This window comes from Populus euphratica, unplaced genomic scaffold, assembly GCF_000495115.2.
Source record: "Populus euphratica unplaced genomic scaffold, PopEup_1.0 scaffold8.1, whole genome shotgun sequence".
Taxonomy (NCBI): Eukaryota; Viridiplantae; Streptophyta; class Magnoliopsida; order Malpighiales; family Salicaceae; genus Populus; species Populus euphratica.
Window position 1 is genome coordinate 104,250 of NW_011499855.1, and position 26,838 is coordinate 131,087.

Genomic DNA, 26,838 nt, shown 5'->3' on the forward strand with positions numbered 1-26,838 from the left:
CCCGTTAGGGGGGAGAAAAAAAAAAAAAAAAAAAACATAGTGTGAGGCATAGATGTAAGACCTGATCCGGGTTGGATCTTGTACAAGGTTCAAGTAATGTATTGGGAAGGAGTGGATTTTTTAAATATATATTTTTTAAAATAATTATCACATTTCAAAAACAGCCTCGACAGCGTAAGATGAGTTCCTAACATCTGGAAAATGAACCAACGTGGATACATTAGCCAAGTCGACGCCCCACTTGTACAAGAGGATATCAATAAATATTTCTTTCATTACCTACTCTCATGGTGATGAGAGATCACATGAACAAATTATAAGCCTCCCCGATTTCTTCAAGTAAAAAAAATAAAAAAAAAAAGTAATTTTTTTCTTAAAAAAATAATCGAAAATAAACGGAATCTTTGTTTGAATCGAGGTCTGAATCTTAAATTTTTAAGACTATTTCATTGAATCTTAGTTTATTGAGTAGTTTAACAATTACGGACATGAGTGATGAACGATGTGCAATACACGAGCAAGTAAGAGCGCGTGGGACCAGGATTTAAGTTTTGTCTGGTAAATTTAACCGCTGGACGGAGATTACAACATCCTCATAAATAAATCTGGTTGGTTGACTTTATATTCCCTGTGCTGCAAATAATAGAAAAAAAATGAAAAGACTGACATAATAAAATACAATCATCACATGGTAGATTCTTCTAATCATATCCAATTCATTTCAACTTTATGCTCTGAATCTTTGCTTTGTTGTGTTTCCTTTTAATAATTGTTTCTTACATTATCCAAAACTTGCATTTTTTGGGAAATTGTTTTTGCATTGTTTTGCCCAGCTAATCCATTAACCACCACTTCTATCAAGCCGATGCCTTGTTTTTCCAAATTTTCATTGCCATCTGGTTTCTTTGTCGATTTCGTAAGAACCTTTTTGAATTCTTGCTTTTAGGATGTTTTTCTATTGATTATTTCAAATTCTTTTTACATATTAACATATGCCAACGTGTTTGATGCAGAGAAGAAGCTGATCAAGGCCCTCCTTTTCTTTTCTTTTCTTTTTCGTTGAGATTCCTTTAATATGTAAGAACCCTTTTGATTCCTGTTGTTTTTTTCAATTATTGATTCCTGTGATCTAATCTTGTTTGAATTTTAGCTTTCTTGGATTTAGAATAGTTTATTTTTATGAGCAGTTGATTGCTTATTGATATCCATATCATTTGACACAGAAAAGGGGATTTTCTTTGACAATGATGAGATTATAGCAGCGATTCATGTAATTTCTGTTTCCATTGTTTGGAGGATGGAGATGCCTATCAGTCACAAGAATTCTGAAGGTAATCTACGTGTCCTGTGAAAATCTTGTGCATAAATTTATAGCGAACATGTTTTGTTCTCTTCCACTTTTCTTTCTTTTCGTTAGCATTTTCTATGGTTCATGTTCTTAATGAAAAACGACCGAACATCATCTCAGTTGCTGTCAAATGATTCTAACAAGATATGATTTCAATACTCTTTTGCCATAGGAAAGTAAATGACTTCAGATTTTGATAGAGATGCAATGTTTCTTTGCTTTTATTCAGCTTTTTGCCAATTGCATAGATGGGCTCTCTCTTTTCCCTTGATCGTCTGGTAGAATCAAGCTCATGGTCAACTGGGGTTAGAAATTACAAGCATGCTGTACCACTTACAAGATTTATAGATATAGACATAGTCGATTTATAGTTTGAGTGTTGAGTATTATGTTTTCTTGGTTGCCAGAAAGTAACTGATATCTTTCTTAAGCTCTGTCGAAGTCTGTTCATGATTTTTGTTTTTGTTCTTAACTAATTGTCTCTGTTCACTTCTCTTTGATTCCAATTTTGTATTATGCTTTCATCTGCAGTGCAGACATCTGTAAGTTTATTTCTTTTCTGAGGTTACCTTCCCCATTAGTATCAGCCTCCAACCCATTAACAACCAGATTTAAATCTTTTCTCTCTAAGTTGCATGTATCAATCAGTCATATATTATATCTTCTTCTAGATCTCATGATATATATGATAACCTCTCTTCTTGAAACTTGTCTTATCCCCTAATTTGTTCAAGGACGGAATCTCTATATTTGTACTTGCATGGTGTTGAGAGTCAAGCATGGCTGTACTCAGGAAAAGTCCTTTTTCGATGGATCTTTTCTTAATAGTTTTCTGGTTCTCAGAACTTGAGAACTGTGAAATGTGATATTTGCTACGATGTTCATGCAGTTAATGACTTTGCTAATACTTTTCAGCTTGGTGTATGTTGTGCTTTGATTTTTAATATGGATTTGGTATGATCTATTCCATGAAGAAAAGACCTACAGAAATGATTGCGTCCTGATAGTTCCTAACACTATAATCTTCCATGATTGTCCGATAAGTGATTGGCTATTTGAATTTTTAGGTTTGGTTCCTTGCCTACACGATCTTTTACATTCAGATGAACAGAGTTGCAGCAGCAGTAAAGAGGAACAAAAATTTTCTGGTATCTGGAGCCTTAATCTTTCAATTTTTTGATTGAAAATCTTCCTTATTCTAATGGTTCATCACTCTGCAAAATAGAAGTTGAGGTATAGCGAAGGCATAAACAAACTCAATATCCACTATGAGTGATTTATTTGTAACAAAACTCTTTTCTCAAGTTATGCACTAATTTTAGTTTAGGGATATGATCTAATAAGAGGATCTGTTTTCTATTTTTTCTACTGTTGTCTTCTGTATTTCCTATTTAGGTTTATAAAGACCTTCATAAAAATTATTGCATTCTGGTTGTTCCCAACATTATAATCTTCCATGATGATCTGTTGTTTGATTAAACTTATTGCATTTTAGGATCGCCTCCTTGTCCAGATGATCTCTTACATTCAAACAAACAAAGTGACAGCAGTGGAAGAGATCGACACAAATCTTCTGGTATCTGGAGCTTTAATCATTCAACTTTTTATTTGAAAATCGTTGTTATTCCAATAGCTTGCCACTCTGCAGAATAGAAGTTGAAATATATTGCAAAGGCTTAAACAAACTCGAAGTTCTCTTACTATATAATTTATCTCTTGCAAAATTCAGCTCTCAAGGTTCTGCAATATATTGACCTTTCATGCAGGGATATGATCCATTAAGAGGACTCATTTTCTGATTTTTGTACTATTATCTTTTTATTTCACACTTAGGTTCATAAAGACCTGCACAAAATGATTGCATTCTCATCATTCCCAATGTTATAATCTTTCTCGATGATCTGATATTTGATTAAATGTACTGCATTTTCTTTAGGATCAGCTTCTTGGCTTGATAATCTTTTAAATTCAGATGAACAAAGTTGCAGCAGCAAAAAAGATCAACGGAAACATTCTGGTATCTTGAGTTTTAATCTTTAAATTTTTTGTTTGAGTTTATTTGTTATTCCAATAGTTCATCACTTTGCAGAATATAAGTTGAAATTTTCTATGATTTATCTCTTACAAAATTCTGTTCTCACGGTTATGCCAATATATTGATCTTACATGCAGGGATATGTCTATCAAGAGGAGTTGTTTTCTATTTTTCTACAATTATCCTCTTTTTCCCCTCTATTTATGTTTATAAAGACCCGCACAAAATAATTGCATCCTGGTCATTCCTGGCATTATAGTCTTCCATGATGATCTGATAATTGATTAAATGCATTGCACTTTTAGGATCGGCTCCTTGTCTAGATGATCTCTTACATTCTGGCAGAAGAAGTTGCCGCGGCAGTAGAGATCCACAGAAATCTTCTGGTATCTTGAGCTTTAATCTATGAACCTTTTTGTTTGAAACTCTTTGTGATTCCAATAGCTCATCGTTCTAAAAAATATTAGTTGAAGTATATTACGAGGTCATTAACAGACTCAAAATTCTTTCACTATGTGATTTATGTCTAACAAAATTTGGTTCTCAGGGTTATCCAATTTAGCTTTACATGCAGGGATATGATGAGCTAAGCGGACTAGTTTCCTATTTAGGTTTATAAAAAAGAGGCAATAGTGATATACTCTTAAATTGAAATGAAATTATGAATTTCATGTAAGAAAGTCATATATTTTATCTTTCTGTTCATTAATCAGGTCCACAAAAAAGACTGGAGCAATTGCTAAGTCAATCAGGGAACAAGATTTGTGCTGATTGTGGATCTCCAGATCCAAAATGGGTGTAAGTTGTTAAGACTGAACCTGGTGCATTTCCATATACTTTTTATTCACCTAATGTACAGTTCATGATAATAAATGCGGTACTGTTTTTCAAGCATTTAACTGTGTTGTGTTATGCCCCATTTTCTTTTTATTAGCACAGAATTATAATCTTTCAATTCACTCTCTGTTAATTGTAACTGTATTTCAAAATGGAATAGTTGGAGTATGAATGCCTAGTGATAAATACTTGAATATCAGAACATAGTCTTATAACATTAGAATCAGTGTCAAATATTGTTCCTGCAAATGAATGGATAATGCAAAGGAAATTGCAGATTTAGCACACACATATACTTGAAATCATTATCTCAAAAGCAAAATATGCTTTAACTCTTATCACTGTTTTGGTCACAATTTCACATAAAAGCAAGGGATATTTGTCTTTTCGGTTTGTACCAAAACTACACTTTGTGCCACCCATTTACAACTGCAGCAGATGCAATTTCTTTCCTCAACTCCTGATTACTGTGTTTCTTGTGCTTGGATATCTATTTTTCTTTTGACTGAATCATTTTTGGCTGTCAGGTCAATAAGTTTTGGAGTTTTTATTTGTATCAAGTGGCCAGGCGTTCATAGAAGCCTCGGGGTGCATCTAACAAAGGTGCAGTTTTGAAACTTGACTCGTTGGCCTTGTCTGTAAAAGCAAAATTTTAGAACTTTATACTGTTAGATCTTGTGCTCTCGTGATTTAGTACACAGAGGCATGTGAAATTTAATTCAAGGAGAAATCACAGCTTTTCGATAATGAGCTTTTCTGATGCGATGTTAACAAAAACTAACATTTTCAACACAGCTACTTGGTGCTGTCTGTGTCTCCCATATTGGTTTGTTTTGCTGATGCTGTATTTTTTTTCTATTTCCGTCAGGTTCTATCAATCAAATTAGATGAATGGACAGATGAACAAGTGAACACTCTGATAGATTTGGGTGGCAATACTGCTGCAAACAAGAAATACGAAGCTTTTATTCCTGATGATTATCAAAAACCAAAATCAGATGCCTCAATAGAGGAGCGATCTGATTTTATTAGGTAATGTCAGTACCGCACCGATCATATCTTTATAAAAAAAACAAAGGGTGTTCTAAATCAGATATTTACTTTCTGAATACCCAGGAGAAAATATGAGCAGAAGCAATTTTCAAACTGTGATGGACAAATGTCCTGCCCATTTCCGGGTCCTAGAAGTGCATTATCCTCTAGTTGTTCAAGTCATTGTTCACCCCAAGATAAGAAACAGTATGAAAAACAAGCAACCAGGCATCGTATTGGGAATGCATTTCGTAACAGCTGGGGAAGAAAAGACACTGAGTACAAGAACAATAAAAAGAGCAACTCTTTGGTAATGAATTCCAATTTCATTAATGTATTTATATTATGTTGAGGATTATGAGCTCACCTTTTCTTTTTGAAGCAAGCTAGAATGAGATCTGTTACAAATATACTAGTCTGAAATAACTTGATCACAAGCCATCATTATGCATGGTTTTCCGTGGATGGAAAAATGTGATGCATCCTATCTTGAAATTTCAGTGAAACTTGCTGATTCTATTGCTTAAATGTTCTGTTTATAGGCAGCTATGGTTGAATTTGTTGGATTAATCAAGGTTAATGTAGTCAAAGGAACCAACCTAGCTGTCCGGGATGTGTTGACTAGCGACCCATATGTTGTCCTTACATTGGGCCAGCAAGTGAGACTCTCCTCCCTTTTATTTTGGCCTCACTGGCATTACAACTCTGTTGATTTTCAATGGTCTGCGGTGCAACAAACCTGTTAACTATGCTGTTTTTTTGGTAATTGTTGTTTCAGTCAGTGAGGACTCGCGTCATAAAGAACAATTTGAATCCAATCTGGAATGAAAGTCTAATGTTGTCAATTCCAGAACAGATTCCTCCTCTAAAAGTGGTAACTTGTTTCAAATTTTTATGGTGTGGAATTAACACAAATTCGAAAATCATAAATTTGATGATCATGATTCATGACACTTGCCACTTCTGATAGATATATTAATCATTTCTTTTCTTAATTTTTTATTCCTATTTGTAATTTTATACCAAAATATATCAATCATATTAGCAAGCTCTTCTTTTTGGTCTTTGGTTTTGGATACTTAAAATTCCAGGTGGCTGTATGCAGCTTGTTTACGACAAGGATAAATTCACAACTGATGACTTCATGGGTGAGGCTGAGATAGACATTCAACCACTTGTTTCTGCTGCCAAAGCTTATGAGAATTCAACCATCACGGAGTCGATGCAGCTTGGTAAATGGATAGCAGGCCAGGATAACACCCTTGTTAAAGATGGCATTATCTCACTAGCAGACGGAAAGGTAAAACAAGAAATCAGTCTCAAGCTAAAGAACGTTGAGAGAGGGGTGCTGGAGATTGAGCTTGAATGTGTTCCTCTCACTCAATAGTTACATAGAGAGTACGGAACTTCAAACATTGTGATGCCATATTTTAAACCGGTTTTGAGTGGTGAACTCGCAATGGAAAAACCTTTTAGCCTGCTGCTGTTGTAATAAGCTGTTTTAGCCATTGTTTCATTACGAGTATACAGGGATTGTTAGGATTTTCATTAACGAATTGTATATAGTTTGTTTGCTTTAATCAATGAGCGTTCAAAAAAAGTAGTCAGGCTGGGTATCCTCTATTCTGATTCCAATTCCAAATTTGCTGTTAAATAGTAATATAAAATTATTCATAGAGTTTTACCTAACAATTTAAGTTTTTAAATTGAGATGGTTATCAAATCAAAACTTTATGACCAAATGGTTAGTACTTCCAATGAATCCTTGTTTGGTTGATTAAAAAATAGTCTTCTGCAGCTTTCCTGATGATAGAGGAGTGTTTACCAAAAGCCATTTTGTTATGCAACAATCACTCTTCTGAGGGAACAGAAATCCTTTTCAACAAAACTAGCTGTTTAGGAAATGTATAATAACAGGAAAATCTGAAGAAATATGAAGGCTTGAAAATCAGATGACAGGTCAAGAAACTAACAGGTTCCATGGTTTTTCAGAAACATAGGCCTCCAGGAAGGGAATTCAAACCTAGAGAAGAAAATGGAACAACTCGAATGAGCTGAATGGTTTCATTTATCTGGATGTGCTTTGTTTGTGAAACTATGTTATTTCATATTTATTCTCAGTTTTATTTTCTGGAAATAGTTCCTGTTCTTGTTTTGCGCTGAAATTTCCTGAAAGCTCATATCAGTGCCAAGAAATCAGATAGCTAGTTGGAGTGTGAGGTGGGATTTCAAGTCTTAAAACACCATGATCCCGAGACACCACTTGTTAAATTCATTAAAAACATAGCTATAAAACTTAGACTTGAGTTAGACTTGTTCCAAAGCTCGAATTGTGGGTTCACATTAACTCAAAAAAAATTTATTTATAAAAGACATCATTTTAAAGGGAAAAAATCTGATCTTTTCACTTACTCATATCGCGTTGGGCTGAGTCTTATAACAATGGCTAAACCTGTCCCTGGATAGAGACGATCTGGTATGTTTTTAGATTATCCACAACTGCATGCTCCACAGCTACCGTATTTGTTTGACAAATGGCTGCAACCATGATAGGATTTGGATGGACCACGTCAGTTTATCTGCAAGCACTAACTCAATCGAGTTGTCACCCTGAAACTGATTTCCATTCGATGCAAGCACCAACAGAAAACATCTCAAGCTGTAGCATATAAATTCACAGCGGGACAGAAATAATTCTCACTCTTGTTATTCTACCAAGATCGGTCTAATATATTATCAATCAGCATGATGGAAACTTAGACTTCTACGCCTCAACCAAAGTGCACTGGGAGAGCATTCCACTGGCCAAACCAAGAAAAAGTTGAGTCTAATAGTGATTTTACACACACAAATATTGGTCCTCGTGGTTGTCTGAACATTATATCTGATCAGGATGCAGGTAGTAAAATGCAACAAATCTGTTTCGGAGAATGTCAACATCTGTTTCAAAAAGCTGTGCCTGTTCAAAAATCATCTCGGGAAACAATCATATCTTAAAACATTTTATGATGATGGGTTGTAATATGCTTCTTTTTTTTAAAAAATTATGATGATGGGTTGTAATATGCTTCTTCTTTTTTTTAAGATTTTAAAAAAAAGTTAATTAATTGATTTGCTGGGTCAAGAATTAATCACATTGCCGATTTTCTTCAAGAATTAATCACATTGCTGATTTTCTTACCTAGTCGATTCTCAATTATTTTAATTTTAAAATCCAGCTGATGCTAACTCATGAGTAGATAGGTTAGGAAGTTTACTTAGAAAATGTTTGGAAATCCGGTTCAACATGCCTTCTCAAAAAATTCAATTTTTTTTTTGTTTTTTTACTAAAATTTAATATAGTTTATATATTTTGAATCATTTTAATATGCTGATATTAAAAATAATTTTTTAAAAAATAAAAAAACATCATTAATATATATTTTAATATAAAAAATTATTTAAAAAATAACAATTATTACATTACTAAACATACTTTTAGAGCATCTCAAAGGCAATAATTAAAAAAAACAAAAGCTAAAATAAAAAAATTATACTTTTACTTTTTAATTTTAATTTTAATCATTCCAACGGGTAAGCTATATGAATAGTTAAAATATCTATTTTGAAAAGTTATTTTTACATTTTTATGTGGAGAAGCTAAAAGTAAATGAAATAACATGTATCCGTTGGCCAATATTTTTTTAATTTGTTTTGTATTAATAACATCATAATTATATTATATAAAAAATAACTAAATTAGTTATATAATTATATTAAAATTAGTTTAACATAAAATGTATTAAAATATAATTAATTCTTCTAAATAGTTTTTTTATATTTAAAATATATATAAATAAAAAAATTATATTTATATTACTTAAAAAACTATTTTATTAATTTAACTCTTTAATATATCATCTAGCAGTAAATGGTATTATAAGTTAACATAGTATGTATACAACAATGTCTTATAATTTATCTAGGGCTGTGTAGTGTACCATGTAGGTATAAAGAAATTGAACTTTTGTATTTCCCTTATCCTCTGCTTTTTGAGGTTAAAAGTGTGTTTGTTTTTGTGATTGTTTTGTGTTTAAAGCAAACCATATAAACAAATCATTTAGTAAAATATAAAATATTATTTACTATGTGTAGGACCTATCATAATTAACATTTCAAACGTTAATTCACCAAAAATAATATTTATCTGTTTTTTTTTTAACATTTATACAGAATAAATTAATTCACTCTGCCTATTCACTTCAAGAAAAGTGATGTAGCAGCTACATTAATTACATTGAAAGATCAAGCAAATTTGCCAATAAAGTTAGATGAATTTGACAAAGATATCAACTTTCAAAAACAGATGGATATGAAGAAAAGGGCTAAGGCTTGTCAATACAGGAAAACTCATTTTGATTCGAAAAGATTATCATGCATGAAGGTGGATAGTTCTGACCAGAGAATTAAGGGAGAATTGATCACAAATGAGAGTGATAGTGATAATAAAAAAAATGATGCTTACCAATCAACCCGTGATTTGTTGCTCCGGACAACTGACGAGATTTTCAGTGATGCTTCTTTTAATATTCCCAACTTTTCAGTGGTAAAAGAAAGATCTGAAACATAGAAGAGAGAATATTGAAGTGAACAATGCCTTGTGAATTAATTCATCTGGCATTGTCACAGTTCACGTGAATAATTTCTTTAACCGATTGAATTTTTTTATTGTATTTTACTTGAAAAAATATTATTTAATATTATTTAATAATATTATATAAATTAGAAATAGATCGCATGATAATATAATATTTGTAGAATTTAATCATAATTTTATTTTTATTTTTAATAATATTTTATCTGATTTTATTATATGCTAAAAAAAACTATAAAAACTATAATTCTTATGAGATGAATTTTATGCATAATAAAATTCTAGATAAGTTAATAGAACAATAAAAAATATTTGATATAAATATTATTTATTTAATAATATAATAATTATATTTAAATTTATAATATTTAAATTAAAAATCATCAATATTAATATATATATCTTTTTTAATTATTTTATAACCTCAATTTAAATTTTTTTTTAATCAAATATATTAAATTATCTTTTATTTAACTTTAATTTTAACTAAACATATATTTTTTTAAAATAATTTTAATTAAAAATAATTTTTTTAAATAATATTTTTTACATCATAACAACTACTATAATACCAAAAACCCTCTGCCTACTCGCTCCCCTCATCACCGCCGATCAAAATAAATAAACAACCCAACGAATGAGGAAGTTCCACTTCAGTATTCAAGATAGAGTACAGCTTTCTCTACTAGGTTGATGAGAAACGAGAGGCAATCATAAAACCCATCAGTGTTTTCCTCCATTTTCTCAGAAACCAATCAATCGATAATTATTACAATGGAAGTTGAGGTAAAACTTCGGCTTCCAGACTCAAACTCCCACCAAAAACTGTCCATCATCCTCTCTTCTTTCCACACCAAAACCTTAATCCAGGAAAACATCTTCTTTGACACCACCAACTCCAAACTCTCCTCAAACTTCGCAGCTCTCCGTCTTCGTTTCTACAATCTTGATTCTTACTGCATCCTCTCTCTCAAAGCTAAACCTACCATGTCAGATGGCATTAGCCGCGTTGAAGAACAAGAAGAGCCCATTGACCCTAAGATTGGCCGCATGTGCGTGGCTGAGCCCGGCCAGTTACTGGGATTATTAGAGAGTTCAAAGATAATACAGAGAGTCAGAAGGGAGTTTGGGGTTGGAGAAAACGAGGTTCTTGTTTGTTTGGGTATGTTTAGGAATGTGAGGCAAGTGTTTGACTGGAAAGGACTGAAACTAGAGCTTGATGAGACAATTTATGATTTTGGAACCAGTTATGAGATTGAATGTGAGAGTAAAGAGCCTGAGAAGGATAAGAAGTTGATTGAAGGATTGTTGAAGGGTAATGGGATTGAGTTTTCCTACTCGGAAGCTAACAAGTTTGCAGTTTTTCGATCTGGGAAATTGCCCCGATGAGAAAAAGAATGTGTTATTTTAAATTGTATTGAAACAGCAATGAGTGAATCAAATTTCCTTATTGATGTTATCATGTTAAATTTGCTTTTCATTTCAATAGTTCTTGGAATGGCATTATTGTTCTTGACTCTTCTTGCTTCATTCTTTAAAGTTTTTGTCCCTGGATAGAGACTTTCAGGTATATTTATCCATAAATGAATGCCCTATCATCTTCCAATTTATTTGCTTGACAGATAGTTGCTAGTTTTTTTGACAGATTAGTTGCAGCCATAACAGGAGATTGTCTAGACAACGCCAGCTTATCTGTGAGCACCAACCATTCATTTGAGTTATCTTTCTGAAACTTGTTCAATAGGAAACATTTCAAGTTGGAGCATTATCGCTATCACTCTTGAAGAAATTGAACAAAAGAAATTAAGATACACAGACCCTTATGATTCATGTTGAAGAAAAAAAAGGTTTTTACATAAGATCACCAATCAATTCTCACCAAGACTGGTGTGATATCTCAATCAGTATGATAGAAGCTAGACAGCTATAAGTTAACCAAAGTGGATTTGACCCAGGGAAGCTCACCTGCTCAGACAGCTATAAGATCATTAATCCATTCGGTCTCACTATTCTCCTTGTTTGTTTGACAGAAATTTGCAAACATAATAAGAATGGTCTGATATGTCCATCGATATGATACAAGCTCAGACAGTTCAGTCTTGTTTCTAGTATTTAGTGAAGATGTAGATGCAAGAAAACAAACAAGCCATAGCACAGTACTCAGGACTGGGCAGTGCGGAGGCATCCGACGAGGGTTTACATTAATCCCCTGAAAAGAACTGAAGATCAACTGCCTTGGAAAAAGGAAACATTTCATACAACAGGATTCAAATGGAAAGCAGATTGACTGGATAATTGAAAGAAATATAGTCAAAGTTGAAAGTAAAAATTAAATAACGACGAGATAATGAGGAACCCGGGGTTTGCTCAGATAATTATACAAGGATTTAAGTTTTGAAATACTTTCTTTTTTTACAGGCATACACATGAATTTCTGTTGATGCAAGGATCAAGGCAGTTCTAGTTAATTACAGAAGCAATATACATAAACTAGAAGTTATGAGCACAACACACTTGCAGGCTAATTCAGTCTTGCGAGCAACCTAAACAAACATCTAGCATTCCACAAAGTGCAAAATTTGCATATAACCATACTTACCTCACCATATTTTCGATTGTTGATGCAGAAAGGATGAGCCAAATCCAACAAAGGTTGCAGAGAATTAAAGGAATCACATAACAATAATCAGGGCACAACACTACATTGCCGATTCTTAAAGAAAGCGATCACCTGGTTCATATGTATATCACAAATATAAATTTTTTACGTTGTCAGGTGAAGAAAAATTCTCTCAATCATGAAGGTAACACAACATCCACAAGCAATTTTGCAATAGCTTCCTCGGCGTATGTTCCTAGACAATTATGCATTCCCAAAAGAAAAGGAAATTTTCTGTTAAGCAGCAAAGTGAAAACAATATACAGAGCCAAATCTGCCATGTACTGCTATTCAGAAAGAGAACAAAATCTCGAAGTATATAAACAATCCACAAAAGCAAATAAACCTGTAGTTTAATCTTGTATTCATGTCGACAGTATTCATCTAAACAACATGAATAAAAAGAAAAATCTACATTTTCAACGACACAGTATTCACGTATAGTAAGTTAGGGTTTAAAAGCACCCATTTTCATTGCAATACATCATTTGCAAATCCTTTTGCAATGCATTAGCACTACATATTTACATTCCCACAAAGGAGAAATAATCCCCCCTGTATAAAATACAAACAAAACTACCAAGACCAATTTGGAGTTTTGATAACACATAGTAACTATTATTGTTCAAGACACTCTTCATAAAACAACCAACACCAGTCTCCTTGACCGATGTAAATACAATGAAAAAAAAGAAAAAAAGCCTGTGAATCCGAAAGAGCATTTTGAAGCCAACCCTCACATTGATTACATACAGCAACGAGACAACTACAAGAGCACACCAAGTCAGGTGTGTGCATCTGACTTCAATCACGAGCAGCAATCCGAGCACCGAATCAATCCATTCTCATTACATTCCAAGCATCTCTTAAGCACCCCTTCATCTTCATCAAACAACTTCCTACTTCCACTACAATTCCCACATGGCACAAACCTCACATCCCCACACCCTGCACAAACAAACCCAGCCAGCCGTCTTGGAAACCCATCAAGAACCCTTGCCATTTCGCCCGTCTCGAACATTTGCTTAATCACCTCAGCACCACCTACATGATTCCCCCTTATAAACACCTGCGGCAAGCTCACACTTTTCTCTCCCAACACACTTTGCAGCTCCTTCTTATAAGCTGAGTCCATCGAAATATCCCTCTCATCAACCCACACTCTAAACCCTCTAAATATCATCTTCACCGCATAACAATCCTCATAAGTCCTCCGAATCCCTCGCAAGCTCGTTAAATACACCACAATCCTATCCTCAGTACCAGGCAACCGAATTCTATTATCATTAACAGGGAACCTATTATAATCAGGCCCCATTGATTTCACAGATTGTAGCTTATTAGTTGCTTGAATTTGCAATTCATTGGGATTCGGTTTCGGGGACTCAAACAAAGACCGAAGCTTTTTGACCTTTCCTTTCATGGACTCAAAAGAATTGTAGAATCCTGATGTTGATTGAAGGTAAGGCTTTGTCACTGAAGTCGAATGAATTGTAAGAGACCTATTGAATATAGAACTAGAGGTCATTTTATTGGTGGTGGGTTTCGAATTGGGTGTGATTTCCTGGTTATTTTCAAATTCAGCCATCGACCCAGATCACAAAATCAACTCAATCTCAAGAATTTCAACGATTTCCTCTCTGGGACTCTTGATTAGATCAAGAATGAAGCAACCCTGACCCTACAATTCAACTCTAGAAATGCCAAAAACCAAAAAAGATAACCTTTTCCGTTACCTTCAAAAACAATCCGAGCCCGTTCAAATCCGGTGCTGACGATGGTGACGGAGATGAAATGATCAGAGAATTCTAACCGTGGGATAAAAAAACTGAAGGTGGAGGATTGCTCTTTGCTTTTTGATTAAGGTAGGTGAAAATAATTTTGGAGTTTTTGCTTTCTGTTTTTGTTTTCTTGAAGTTGCTTTCTATTTTTTTGCTTTCCGTTGCTTTCCTGTCTTTCTTTGAATACAGGAGGATAGGTAGGTAGATAGAGAGAGATAAAAGTGGGAACAAAAAAGAAGAAGAAGAAAAGAGAAAAAGAGATGGTTTTTAGCTTCGGGTTAGCCTGCTTTTGTTGCTGCTAGAGAGAATTGTGGAGGAGAAGAATTTGAGGCTTGAATTGGATACCAAGCTAGGCAAAGAATAAACCATAACTCCGCGTTACACCCATGGACACACACATTTATATATAATGCTACTAATTTCAGAGAAGAGAGAGGGGCTTTACATAACAGAGACGCCTCGTTGGGGGTGATAATGACGTCAGAGTTACAGACAGATACATACGACAGCTCCACCACCGCCTAGTTTGAAACATACGCGGTTGTTGTTTTTTTTTTTTTTGTCGTTTGAATTTTGTTGGATGTTTCAAATGTTTTCTTGTCTTCCTCTCTAGTGTGTGCTGTAACAAATGATTCTACTCAAGGGTATCATTGTAAAACTACGCTTGGTTTGCGAATTATACATGTTAATATATCTCAATCAATTTAGAATAATGTTGTTTTTTTATTAAAAAAACAGATTTACTCGAGTTTTGAGTACGATTAATTTGCTAGGTTAATTAGATTTTTTTTAGATCTTCATTCGATTTAAATCCCAACCCTAATCAGGTTTATATTCCGCTATTTTTATTTATTTTTATTTCAAAATAGCACCTTAATGTTGTTCTCGTATTAAACAATATATATCATGACCAGAATTGTATTCAAATTTAAATACATACTATTTTCTGTACAGACTCCTCAATTCTTTGGAGGGTTTGAAGCTGGGACGTCATGTGTTTGCTTTATTGTCTAAGAAATTGAAAATCTGAAAGTAAAAAAAAAAAAACAATATAAGAGGAATAATCTCTGCTTACTTTTTTTTTTTAAATTGTGATTGGGCCAACTGATTTGTATATTTATCACTTTTAAATATCACATGGATTTTTGGGGAAGATATCTAGCGTAATATGATAAAAAAAAAAAAGAAGGGTTGATGATGACAATTGCTTTTGGATGGTTCCAATTTCTTCAAAAAATATAATATTTTCATGTGTGAACGTGAAAAGAAAAATCTTTTTTCATTCGATCTGTGACTCCCGACTGCTTTTTAAATTTATGCCCAATATTAAATTTTGGATTTTTTTTTTTTGATGTTTGCTGGGTTGAAACATGGTTTTCAGAATTCATCGGGGGTGGATTAGAAAATCACTTGATGAAAACTATTATATTATATTAGTTTTGTGTGCATTGATATTAAAAATAAATTTAAAAAAATAAAAAAAAATATTTTATAAAATAATCATTGCCTCACTAAGTAAATTATTTTAATTAAAATAATGTTTTTTTTTTGTTTTTTAAAGTTTATGATGTCCGGTTTCTTCAGGTTATCTAAATTACTAAAAACTTTCCCAATTCAATTTTTTTTTATTCTACTTAAAATACAATTTAGATCTCGCTTTGTATTAGGAGCTTCCGAGCTTAACCCGTCTTTGGTTTGAGTATTTAAAAAAAATGTTTTTGAATTGAAAATAATTAAATTAATATTTTTTTTGTGTTTTTTAATAATTTTGACATATTGGTATGAAAAATAAAAAAAAATATTCTAATATATTTTAAAAAATACCTGAATCTCAATCCCAAAAACATAATATATAAATTCACAACAGTTTTAGATTATAATATTAATTTCAAACTTTGAACTTTCAGTTGATCTATCCTTTTCATTTACAAACTATTTTATTGAGAAATTTTATGATGCTCGACTCTAATTATCAATATTAGAAAAACAAACATTTTTTATATTTTACTTGCCAAATAATTTTGTAATTTTTATTTGCTGTTGAAACCTAATTAAAGCATGAACAACACAGCAAAGTCTCCAAAACAGGAAACAGAAGCTGTCAATTTACTGTATAAACTTAAAACCTCACAAGAGTTATAGATTAATTTAGTGTATTTCTCTGTATTTTCCCCCTCATTCTCATTAATTCAAATGCTCTTTAATTTATAAAAGAACTATTCTTTTAAGTTACTCTTTTGTGAAGTGATACCTTCACAGTAAAAGCAGCATGCATTGCATTTATGATTTATTAAACTTACTGAAAAGGAGTTTTAACTTTTAAATCTTAATGGTCAGGATTAAAGTTCCCAACTTTAGTAAGCTCAATAAATGTACAATAGATAATTCCACATAGTTATAAGATCATAAGATCCGTAGTCGGCCCGCTAAAAGCCGGGGTAATTGATTAAGCATATTAATGTAGATTAGTCCAAGTTTTTTTTATAAAAAACCTTTAAAATGATATATTTTTTCTTCAAAAAATCATGGGTTTTTCATTAACTTGTAGGTTGTAGATTGACTAATTAAGCCAGTTTAATAATCAGGTAATTCAAATAATTCAAAGCCAATTTAGGAAAGTGGAGAATGTTGTATAAGCATATTTGGTTTTGCAGATACATCAGGTATGAACCTAAACTGGCTTTCATTTTATTTCTATCTGAGTCAATTCATTGTTCATAGAAGGAAAAGGAAAAAAATCCGAGTCATTTTCAGTTTATAGCATAATGACAGGAGTAACGCTAATCTTCCCTAATACTCCATTGCTATACCATCGATCTTTAGCATGCAAGAAAATTATGCTTACGGTTACACAGTTTCTGACCACTACTATTACCACATATTCAGCAGTCTATATTCTATAATGCATGTTGACTAAAGAAAATTGGATAATTAAACAGGCTGGATAGTTTACAGGGTCCAAGGCCATCTAACATTTAAATTACTGAGCATAATAACTGAAATTAAACATGAAAAACTGAATAATCAAACAACTCAAGATAACATAAATTCTTCTTCAAAAGGGTCTCTAATTAACATTACGCTAACATAACATCCAGTCCTCAGTCTTCCAATTTACAAAGATTGCATATTTGCATATGCTAAGAAACAAAGAATTTTTTTTTTTTTAAGAAGTTAGAAAGGATTTTGGTAGATGGGATCTGAGAAAACTTACAGGCAGGGACAAGGTTGCAATACACCGGTGGCTACGGCGGCAATTGTGGAGGTCTATGCGACGGCTGCCTCTCTTGGATTGGCATCGAGAGCAACCAACCTATTCCAGGTGTGCTGGTTCCTTTTTATGGTCACTACTTTTTACGTTACTTTTTTGTACGGAACAACTATACAGTTGAACACCAGTAGTTAATGAAAGAAGATTTTTCTCTTATTTATTTATATTTTCAATTATAATTATATTATTAAACTTAACCCGGTTTATTAACCAGATTAAGCTTCCATTTATATTGCGTTTTACACGAGGGTTAAATAAAAATTGAATTTTTATAAAATTATTTTAATATATTAATATAAAATATATTTTTTAAATAAAAAATTATTTTAATATATTTTTAAATAAAAAATACTTTAAAAAATAACTAACTTTACCAAAAAACCAATCCAAACATTTTAATTTTAAAAAAATAAATAATATTATTTTAAATTTTATTTAAAAAAACTTTAAATCCAGTCTCCAATCTCCATAGAATTTATTTTTTCATAATCTTATTTTAAATTAACTTTTTTATAAAAAAATTAATTAATCTTTTGAAATTTCCACGTAGATGTTTAGCATATTTTGTTAACAAATTTGGATAAAAAGAGTTTCTCACTCCAATTTATACTTTCTTATCCCCTTCACTCCTCCCCCCAACCTCTTCCGATCACCGTTTAATTTATCCGTTACAAATGATTTACGGTGATCCTCAACAACACCAGCACCAGCAGCCACAGCACCAGCACCAGCAGCCACAACAACACCACCAGCACCGGCAGCCACAACACCAGCACCAACAACATATCCAACAGCAACCGCCTCTTGGTGGTGATTTTCATAGAGGGCAGCCACCGCCAATGATGCGACAGTCCTCCGCTTCATCAGCCACTCTTAACCCGCTTGATTACCACCACCATCCGCAGGCCGCCCCAGTTCCTCCTCCTAAATACGAAGCTAGTTAGTTAGTTACACAAGTGCATTGTTGTTTTTTAAGTGTTTTAGGGTTTGAAAATTCTGTCTTTGATTAGTTTAATTAGAGTGACCAGGTTTCAATTTTAACCTCAGTTATGATGTTGAATTGTGCGTTTTGATTGGGATTTTGTCATTTTATTGATTGATTGATTTTTGTTGTTGTTGTTATAGGTCATGGTGATGGTTACGGTGGAAAAAGGATGAGGAAGCTTACGCAGAGGAGAGCAGTTGATTATACAAGCACGGTTGTTAGGTATATTCAGGTAATGCTTGAAATATGATAGCTGGTAATTTTTGTGATATGTATCTCAATTGGAAGCGATGTAGGTCTTGGAATTTATTTTCTTTGGTTGTTGATGTGTTTCTGGCCGGATTTGGTGTTCTTGTAATGGTAATTGAATAATTGATGAGGCATCTATTTTTCCGTGTTAATTCCAATATCTGAATCTGTTGTTGGTTTCTTTTATATTTTGCTTAAGAATAAAAGCTTATCAGTGTTGGTGTTGAATTCATAGTTGTACAGGACTAGTGGTTTTCTTTGGGTTATGGTGGGATTAGTTGATCTTGACCAAGAGAAGAGGTGGTTTTTGTACAGTGGAAAAACAGAGAAGTATAGGGTTTTGTGATTGCTTGGAGAAGTGGTGGATTTTGTACAGGGGAAAAAGAGAGAATTATAAGGTTTTGTAATTGCTTGGAGATGTGGTGGTTTTTTTAAGGGGAAAAAAAGAGAAGTAGAGGATTTTGTATGCCTCTACTAATATTTTGGGTTTCATGAAGAGAGTGGAACAAAGAGTATTTGGGAGAGATTCTACTCTCAACTGTTTGAAGGACTTGTGGGTTCAAACTTTACACTTTTAGCATTCCAACAAAGAAGAATTAAACAATTGAACTTCAGAGATCACGTATTCTCTTATGTGGTTTATATGATGTACCATCAATGATTTGCTAGCTAGTTTCTTTTGCTTTTGCAAGTGGTTGGTGTCCCCCCAGTGCCTGTATCAATAGATCTTTTGTTATTTGAGTCACTTGTAATCTTGTTTCAGTGTTGCTGCAGACTCGTATGTGGCAGTGGGACTTGAGGGACAGGACAGTATTGCAACATACCCCAGCAGCTGCTATCGATGTTAGTGAACATTGTTTATCTATATTCTTTCTTTATGAGATATGCTCAAAGTAGCTATTAGCCTAATATCTTTCTATGCTTCAAGCATGTGAATTTTCTTCATGTTTTGATCTCTGTTGTAGATGTTGCCTCCAGTTGCCTATTCTGATAATCCATCAACAAGCTTTGCCACAAAGTTTGTTCATACATCTCTAAACAAAAACCGTTGTTCGATAAATCGGGTTTTGGTAAGTCTGATTGTGACAGAATTCTGGACTTTGTTACATATTTGAATAGACAAACATTTATTTCTCTTAGGAAGTAGCATGATCTGCTCATACTGTTCTATGATGGATCGTGAAGTAAAATTCTGTTTCTTTTGAAGTTAGAAGTTTAAAGTCAATTTGCTTTGGTTTTTATGAAAGGGAATATGCGCTGAATTTATCTGCAATATTCCTTTCCCTGTTAAACATGTTTCAGGCTCAGAGTCAAACGAGAGTGTCATTCATTTAATGGATCCTCAAACTTAGTTTTTACTTGTCTGAGGTGTCAAATATATAATTGTGTATGACATTATGAAAAATGACTTAAACACAATTATTCTTATGTGCTGTTTCGTAATTTCATTTTGATAGCATAAAGTTTTATCCTTTCATTTTGTAGATATGAATGAAAAAAAGAAAAAAGAAATTGTTGCTAGATGTGCAAATTACCTGTTGAGACATATCAAGTTAGATGAAGACTGGTGATCCATGGTGTTTCCGACAAACTGAACTCATCCTACTAGTCTTTAAATTATCTACCAGTTAGCTCTTTGAGATCTTAGTCTGCAGTTCGTGTCTGATAGTGTAGAAAGTTGTTGAGTTCTAATCGGTAGTCTCCAATTCCTATTTGGCAGAGTAGATGACTTCATTTGCTTAATAGTAATAAAAAAAGTGGGTGCATCTGCCTGCGCACCTGCATATACATGCAAGATGTGCACATGCTTGTTGTCTAATTTGAAATGAGTTTGAATGCCGTTTATTATTTGCCTGGTCTAAATTTATTTTGCCATTACAATTTCCTTGCCATTTTTTCCCTTCATAAATACAGCAAAACATTTTGATTCTTTCTTTTGGGATTCATCACATTTAACTTTGTAATCAAACATATGTTGACCCTTTTCTTGATATGTAGTGGACTCCAAATGGGAAACGTCTAATCACAGGTTCTCAAAGTGGGGAATTCACCCTTTGGAATGGACAGTCATTTAATTTTGAAATGATTCTTCAGGTGTGTAGATATGATCATTTAATGTTGATTTTTAACCAGGAAAGAAGCCATATTGATGATTTTTGTGGAATTCTTTTATGTGCAGGCTCATGATCAAGCAATCAGGTCTATGGTATGGAGCCACAATGACAATTGGATGGTCTCTGGTGATGATGGTGGTTCAATTAAGTAATTCTCATATGTTCTTCATTGCTCTTATAGCTTTGTTGCTATTATGTTCATATATGTTGTTCATTTAATATTTTTCTTAATGTTGTTTTAGGTATTGGCAGAGCAACATGAATAATGTTAAGGTCAATAAATCTGCTCATAAAGAATCAGTGCGTGGCTTAAGGTAGATTTTTGCTTCATATCTCCCTTCCTTTTCCTTCTTTTTTCTTAATACATGGTGTTGGTGAAGTTTGTATTGTAAACCTCTTGAACAGTTTCTGTAGGACAGATTTGAAGTTCTGTTCATGCTCCGATGATACTACTGTTAAAGTTTGGGACTTTGCTCGGTGCCATGAAGAGCGTTCATTAACAGGTAATGTGTTTTTTGGTCAATGAACATATGATATTAAGTTTGTGTGGGATGATTCTTTTATGGTACTTCATTGGATGTTCTTTCTCCCATTCTCCTGAATTATTGCAGATAATGTTTCTTTAAGATTGCTTGATACAATACCATGCTTTTAGTCAGAAACGTTAACCTTGAAAGAAGAATATTGAAATATGCAATGGGCCTAAGACTGTTGTTCAATCATTTTCTTCTGTAAGAGATAGTTTAGAGAATAATGCAAGGAATATTAATGGGTTTGCTTCCATGATGTGATCGGACTACTTCCTGTTGCGTGTAGAGACTAATGCTAGGAATATTGATGGGTTTGCTTCCATGATGTGATCAGACTACTTACTGTTGCATGTATTTCTAGTTCTGGTGTAAGTGACAGTCTGATGGCTTAGATTACTGTCTGTGTGTTGTGCTCATAATATTTGCACTGAGCAACCTAAAAAGTTTTATCTGCATCATTTTGAACTCAGACAGGCCATGGTTGGGATGTGAAGAGTGTTGATTGGCACCCTACAAAATCTCTTCTGGTCTCAGGTCAGCCATTTATTTCTTTTTGGAACATCCTGATCTCTTTATTAAGTTGGCATTGTCGTGGTTGATGCTGCTAATTGACTTTTTTTTAGGTGGGAAAGACAACCTAGTAAAACTCTGGGATGCTAAATCTGGAAGAGAGCTTTGCTCATTGTGAGTACATATTTTCTTGGTGATTAGGCTAAGATTTGGTTTAGAATTTTTATAAAAAAATTGACAAGTTCAGCATGGGTTTTGCAGTCATGGCCACAAAAATACTGTTCTTTGTGTCAAATGGAACCAAAATGGTAACTGGGTGCTGACTGCTTCAAAAGATCAAATCATCAAGGTTTGCAAATTCTTTCTCACATCAAAGGTCTCTTTTATGAAGGGTTGGGGCTTGAATGTTGACCCTTTTTTTGTAATTTTTTCACATTTTCAGCTTTATGATTTAAGGGCAATGAAGGAGCTTGAATCTTTCCGTGGACATCGGAAGGACGTGACTGGTTAGGAACACCTTTCACCTATGCACATCATATGAGGATAAAATTCAGTTGTAGAATGGTCTGCCCTTGATTATAAAGTTATGGAAATTTTCCACTTTAATATGCCATGCTTACTGTTGGCTGAGCTCGGATTAAAATTGTTAGCATGCTTGTTTTAATTCTGTAACTTTTCTGTCGTGTGATTTGTATACAAGGATATACTTATCGTAAAAATGTTCTCTACTATTTCCAGCATTGGCTTGGCATCCATTTCATGAAGAGTACTTTGTTAGCGGGAGTTATGACGGATCCATTTTCCATTGGCTTGTGGGGTAATGTTGATATCTCAAATAGAACTCTATTTTTTTTACTGTTAAATTATTCTACAACTTCTTTCTGAAGTTCTCATCATGGTATACATTAGGTGATTGAATGTTATTTGTTTTTAATATGTTTTCATTAAAATATTTGTAAGGCATCAAAAATCTATGCCAAGGAAATGAGTATATGGAGGTTGAAGAGAACCCTCTTTTTGTGGTGTGTGATTTAAAGTAATTCAGTGGAAGGGGATGTATATGGAGTCCTCCAACCATTATTTTTTTGTGGGCTCATTATTCAACTAAAAATATAAGAAAACAAGAAAATAGATCTTAAGATTTCTTCTCAGAATTTGTTGGTTGCCAAACCTTTTTTTGTTTTGGATGGTGGATTACTGAAAACAACCAATCTTTTGATCTTATTTCCTCTCTTTTTTCTGATTGTGTCGGTTGACTCTATTTTCCTGTTTGATGCTATTTATGCTGCTTGCTGCTCATATGGAAGTAATCTCATATACCTTCTGTATCTTATGGCTGTGATGTATAGGCATGAAACCCCCCAGGCTGAAGTTTCCAGTGCTCATGATAATAGTGTTTGGGATCTTTCATGGCATCCTATTGGATATCTTCTTTGCAGGTAAATGCACTAAATTCAAGTTAATTGAATATCCTGGGATGTTAACTGGTTTTAGTTTTCCTTCCCTTTTGAACAGGTATTCAAATAAATTACCTTTCTTGCATTTTATTAGAAAGAAAGTTAAAATGGTGGCATGGGTCATTGCTTAGAATATTGAATGTGGTTTAATATAGTTACTGCAGCTTTAGTTTTTTCTAGAAAAATAGATGTTACAGTGTCTTGTTTGTTGTTCTATAGCATCGTAAGTTGGTTTGTAAACTTGTTAAAGAGCAATGTGAGTGGCACATATCAATGCCATTGTAATGTGCATGTCATCTAACTTGTAAAAGATTTGATTATCCGAAACTGCTTCACAAGTTACTCTCCAATTGCACCATTAATAAATGAAACAGTCACACAGGCTGACTTTGAAGCATGGAAACTTGAAAATCGTAAGGAATGAAGTTTTTCGAAGCAAACAGTGTATCATGGAATAGATTTTTTGGTTTATCATGCTTTTCTGCTTCCAGTATTTTTGAGGTGTTCCATTAGTTGATATTCTTGGAAACCCTTTTTTCAATATTTTTATTCGGTAAGATTCTTATGTTTGTTTTTGTGCTGAATTTTGCACTCTATCTATGATGATCTTCTATTTAAAAGAAAGGAAGGAGAGTTCTTGGCTGTGCTAAATGAGTATAAATGAGTACTTGGCTGTAGCAACTTCGAGAATTTGGTTTTCATGAAAGATTTGAATATCAAATAATTGTATTTCAATGTTCTGGTGGGGGACTAAAATTAAAAAAAAAAAACAAAATGTTAAATTCCTTGTCTTAATCTATAACCCTTTCTAAGGTGTTTCTACCTCATTAGTTACTAAACCTGCATAATTTTTTCTTCAGTGGTAGCAATGATCACACAACAAAGTTTTGGTGTCGAAATAGGCCAGGAGACACTGCCCGTGATAAATTTAACATGGGTCAAAACCAAGGTTAGGCTTTACAAACTGGTGAAACCGTACATGGCTTGATCGATATTTTGTATTAAATTCAATCATGTGTTGCGTTGGCCAGAAAATATCCTTGTACATGTTCCAAAAATTTGAAGCCATGATATTTTCAATGATTACATGATTGGTATACAAAAGCATATTTTATTAATTAATTTTCTAAGCATTACCATCTCTACCAGGTTATGGTGAGCAAAATCCTGCCCTTGGTGGCCGCTTCCCTGGCAATTTCCATGTACCTGAACCACCGACAACTCCAGGACCATTTGCTCCTGGACTGACTCGAAATGAAGGAACTATTCCAGGTGTTGGAGCTGCAATGCCACTATCAATTACATCGCTTGATGCATCGCAGGGAGAGCAGAGGCAGCCTCTTCTTTCTATGCCCTTTGGAGTGCCTCCTCTTCCTCCTGGTCCACATCCGTCACTTCATGCAGCCAATCAGCAGCAGGGATATCAGCAAAGTCCTCAGCAGCAGCCACTCCCTCAGCACATGCCTCCTTTGCCTATGCCACCTCCAAATATGCAACAGCTACTGCCTCCATCCCATGTACCCCTGCTCTCTCATCCCCATCTACCTCGCCCTCCTCAAATGCCCCCTTGTGGCATGCCTTCACCAATCCCATCTTCAATGCCCGGATCTTTGCCTACATCAATGCCTGGTCCAATGGTATGGTATAGCGCTCCAGTCTTCTATATTTCTTTCCCAAGTTCATCCAACCCCACTCACTTTTATTCCAATTGTGGCAATTTGGTGCGTATCTTAAAAAGATTCTCAAGTAGTTTCTCTGCATGTTTGACGATGCAAAGGAGGCTTCTGCTTAGAAACACGCGTTGTGATTGAAAGGACATGGTCTCGTTTAAAATAGATTTTGTAATTCTAGTTTCAAGTTACATCTGTTCAGCACTTTCCTTAATGAGTTGTATTTGGAATGTTATATTTTACTCTTTCTTTTTCCTTTTTAGGTGATGCAAGGGACGATGAGTCAGATGGTACCTCTGTTGCCACAGGGCCATTTTATGGGCATGAATCCAATGCACTCAGGATCCTTGCCCACAAGTGCTGCCCCTCCAGTTGGCGGGGGCTTTCCAAATGGCCTGCCCAATATGCAGGGCCCATCAAATGCCACAGGGGGGCAAATGTATCCACAGGGTGGTCCATTCAACCATCCTCAAGGTGGACAGATGCCAATGATGCCTGGGTTTAATCCCTACCAGGTAAGATAGACATCACATTGTTTTGTTATGGGCCATGTACCATCCCCATATCTACACTAAAAATGTCTAGTGTAAATTGATGGTATTTTGTCCCTGTCATTTTCAGATCCCATAGACAATTTAAACAGTGTACTTGAACATGAATCACTGTGGAACCCACGGAATGTTTACATTATCAATTAAAAAGGTCTTCTGGCTTCGTTGCCGAATAGGTATCAGTTCGCAAAACTGAAAACCAAACCCTCTAAAACATGCCACTTTTATCACTATGATGAGGAAGAATAGAGAGATGCAGAGTTGTGTCATGGAGATAATTGTCTCTAATTGAAGTCTACAGTGTTGGATTAGGTAAAATTTCTAGAATTTATTGACTTGTGATCACAGCAATTCAATTAGGATATGACGAGGGATACTGTTGATGTAAGCATGCATAATTTTATCTGCTACTGTTATGCTTTTGTTTTTTCCGGGTTGCATATATCATGTTTCATGTCTCTTGCATATATCAAGTAACGAACATGAGAGTCAGTACAGAATTCTAAATGTTACTAGTTTCTGAGCAGGCTTGTGCATGCAACATTGTGCTTGTTCAAGAAGAGCTAACATATGTTAATCCTAATTGCAGTCTGGAAACCAATCTGGTATGCCTCCACCACAACCATCTGGTCCACCACCACATTCGCAGACACCTCAGTAGAACCGTTGTCGCATCATAAAGGCCTGCTGCCTATGCCTTGAAGGAGAAAAATGTCTTGCTGCCTGTGCTCATACTAACAACTTTAACTTGTAGTCATGTTCATTGCGTTCCATCTTGCCCCTTTTTCAATAGCCACGTATGATTGGAATGATACATACTTGTATACTTTGAGACAGAATTCATCGAGCAGAACATTTTGTACAATGTTTTTCTATAAAGAATTTTGTTTATAAATCATGCTGAAATGATAATTTTGCGCCCCATTTAATATATATTTTATGTTAAATAATAAATAATACTTGGATAACATATTCAAAAGAATATCTAAAACATTGTGGATATATTTAAGGTTTTTGGATAGGGTATAAATATAATTGAAATGTAATTTGTGAATACCCATTAGCATCCCTAAAGTATTGTTGTTAGGGTTCTTGATAGATGCAGCAGAAACACCGACAATTTTGCCATATCAACATCATGTACTTATGGCCCTTTTCGTTAACACAATCGAGTGA

At 34.0% G+C, this 26,838-nt stretch overlaps 4 protein-coding genes and 1 long non-coding RNA gene across 12 annotated transcripts; 3 read left to right on the top strand and 2 right to left on the bottom strand.

Annotated features, from left to right (window-relative positions):
- The first annotated feature begins 622 nt into the window (after positions 1 to 622).
- On the top strand, positions 623 to 6,871 carry LOC105122788 (probable ADP-ribosylation factor GTPase-activating protein AGD11). Of its 7 annotated transcripts, XM_011022073.1 has the most exons (15): positions 623 to 691; positions 834 to 916; positions 1,014 to 1,077; positions 1,224 to 1,331; positions 2,416 to 2,496; positions 2,844 to 2,924; positions 3,285 to 3,365; positions 3,689 to 3,769; positions 4,097 to 4,181; positions 4,748 to 4,823; positions 5,089 to 5,252; positions 5,337 to 5,562; positions 5,795 to 5,911; positions 6,031 to 6,126; positions 6,358 to 6,871. In XM_011022073.1, the coding sequence occupies exons 4-15, from the start codon at positions 1,298 to 1,300 to the stop codon at positions 6,637 to 6,639; spliced, it is 1,404 nt and encodes a 467-aa protein (XP_011020375.1). In that variant the 5' UTR covers positions 623 to 691; positions 834 to 916; positions 1,014 to 1,077; positions 1,224 to 1,297; the 3' UTR covers positions 6,640 to 6,871. The 7 variants fall into 7 exon arrangements, with proteins under 7 accessions (XP_011020375.1, XP_011020376.1, XP_011020374.1 ...); XM_011022074.1 differs by lacking the exon at positions 834 to 916 and having other exon boundaries at positions 649 to 691; XM_011022072.1 differs by lacking the exon at positions 623 to 691 and having other exon boundaries at positions 698 to 916.
- A 3,605-nt stretch (positions 6,872 to 10,476) lies between these two features.
- Positions 10,477 to 11,491, top strand: LOC105122790 (triphosphate tunel metalloenzyme 3-like). The gene has a single exon (XM_011022081.1). It carries the CDS (start codon positions 10,660 to 10,662, stop codon positions 11,272 to 11,274), a length of 615 nt encoding a protein of 204 aa, XP_011020383.1. The 5' UTR covers positions 10,477 to 10,659; the 3' UTR covers positions 11,275 to 11,491.
- A 500-nt stretch (positions 11,492 to 11,991) lies between these two features.
- Positions 11,992 to 12,627, bottom strand: LOC105122791 (uncharacterized). The gene is made up of 2 exons (XR_841753.1): positions 12,485 to 12,627; positions 11,992 to 12,094 (listed from the first exon to the last, which is right to left on the bottom strand). It is a non-coding gene; the product is annotated as an uncharacterized LOC105122791 (long non-coding RNA).
- Positions 12,628 to 12,958: 331 nt separating this feature from the next.
- On the bottom strand, positions 12,959 to 14,772 carry LOC105122792 (uncharacterized protein At5g39865-like). Its single transcript, XM_011022082.1, has one exon. It carries the CDS (start codon positions 14,130 to 14,132, stop codon positions 13,353 to 13,355), a length of 780 nt encoding a protein of 259 aa, XP_011020384.1. The 5' UTR covers positions 14,133 to 14,772; the 3' UTR covers positions 12,959 to 13,352.
- A 3,401-nt stretch (positions 14,773 to 18,173) lies between these two features.
- LOC105122793 (flowering time control protein FY-like) lies at positions 18,174 to 26,574 on the top strand. 2 transcript variants are annotated; one of them, XM_011022083.1, is made up of 18 exons: positions 18,174 to 18,535; positions 18,722 to 18,813; positions 19,605 to 19,673; positions 19,796 to 19,900; positions 20,829 to 20,924; positions 21,010 to 21,092; positions 21,187 to 21,258; positions 21,350 to 21,447; positions 21,949 to 22,008; positions 22,098 to 22,158; positions 22,246 to 22,333; positions 22,427 to 22,490; positions 22,723 to 22,801; positions 23,334 to 23,423; positions 24,302 to 24,390; positions 24,591 to 25,078; positions 25,375 to 25,626; positions 26,252 to 26,574. In XM_011022083.1, exons 1-18 carry the CDS (start codon positions 18,271 to 18,273, stop codon positions 26,321 to 26,323), a joined length of 2,223 nt encoding a protein of 740 aa, XP_011020385.1. In that variant the 5' UTR covers positions 18,174 to 18,270; the 3' UTR covers positions 26,324 to 26,574. The 2 variants fall into 2 exon arrangements, with proteins under 2 accessions (XP_011020385.1, XP_011020386.1); XM_011022084.1 differs by lacking the exon at positions 18,174 to 18,535 and having other exon boundaries at positions 18,725 to 18,813; positions 19,594 to 19,673.
- Positions 26,575 to 26,838: the final 264 nt, after the last annotated feature.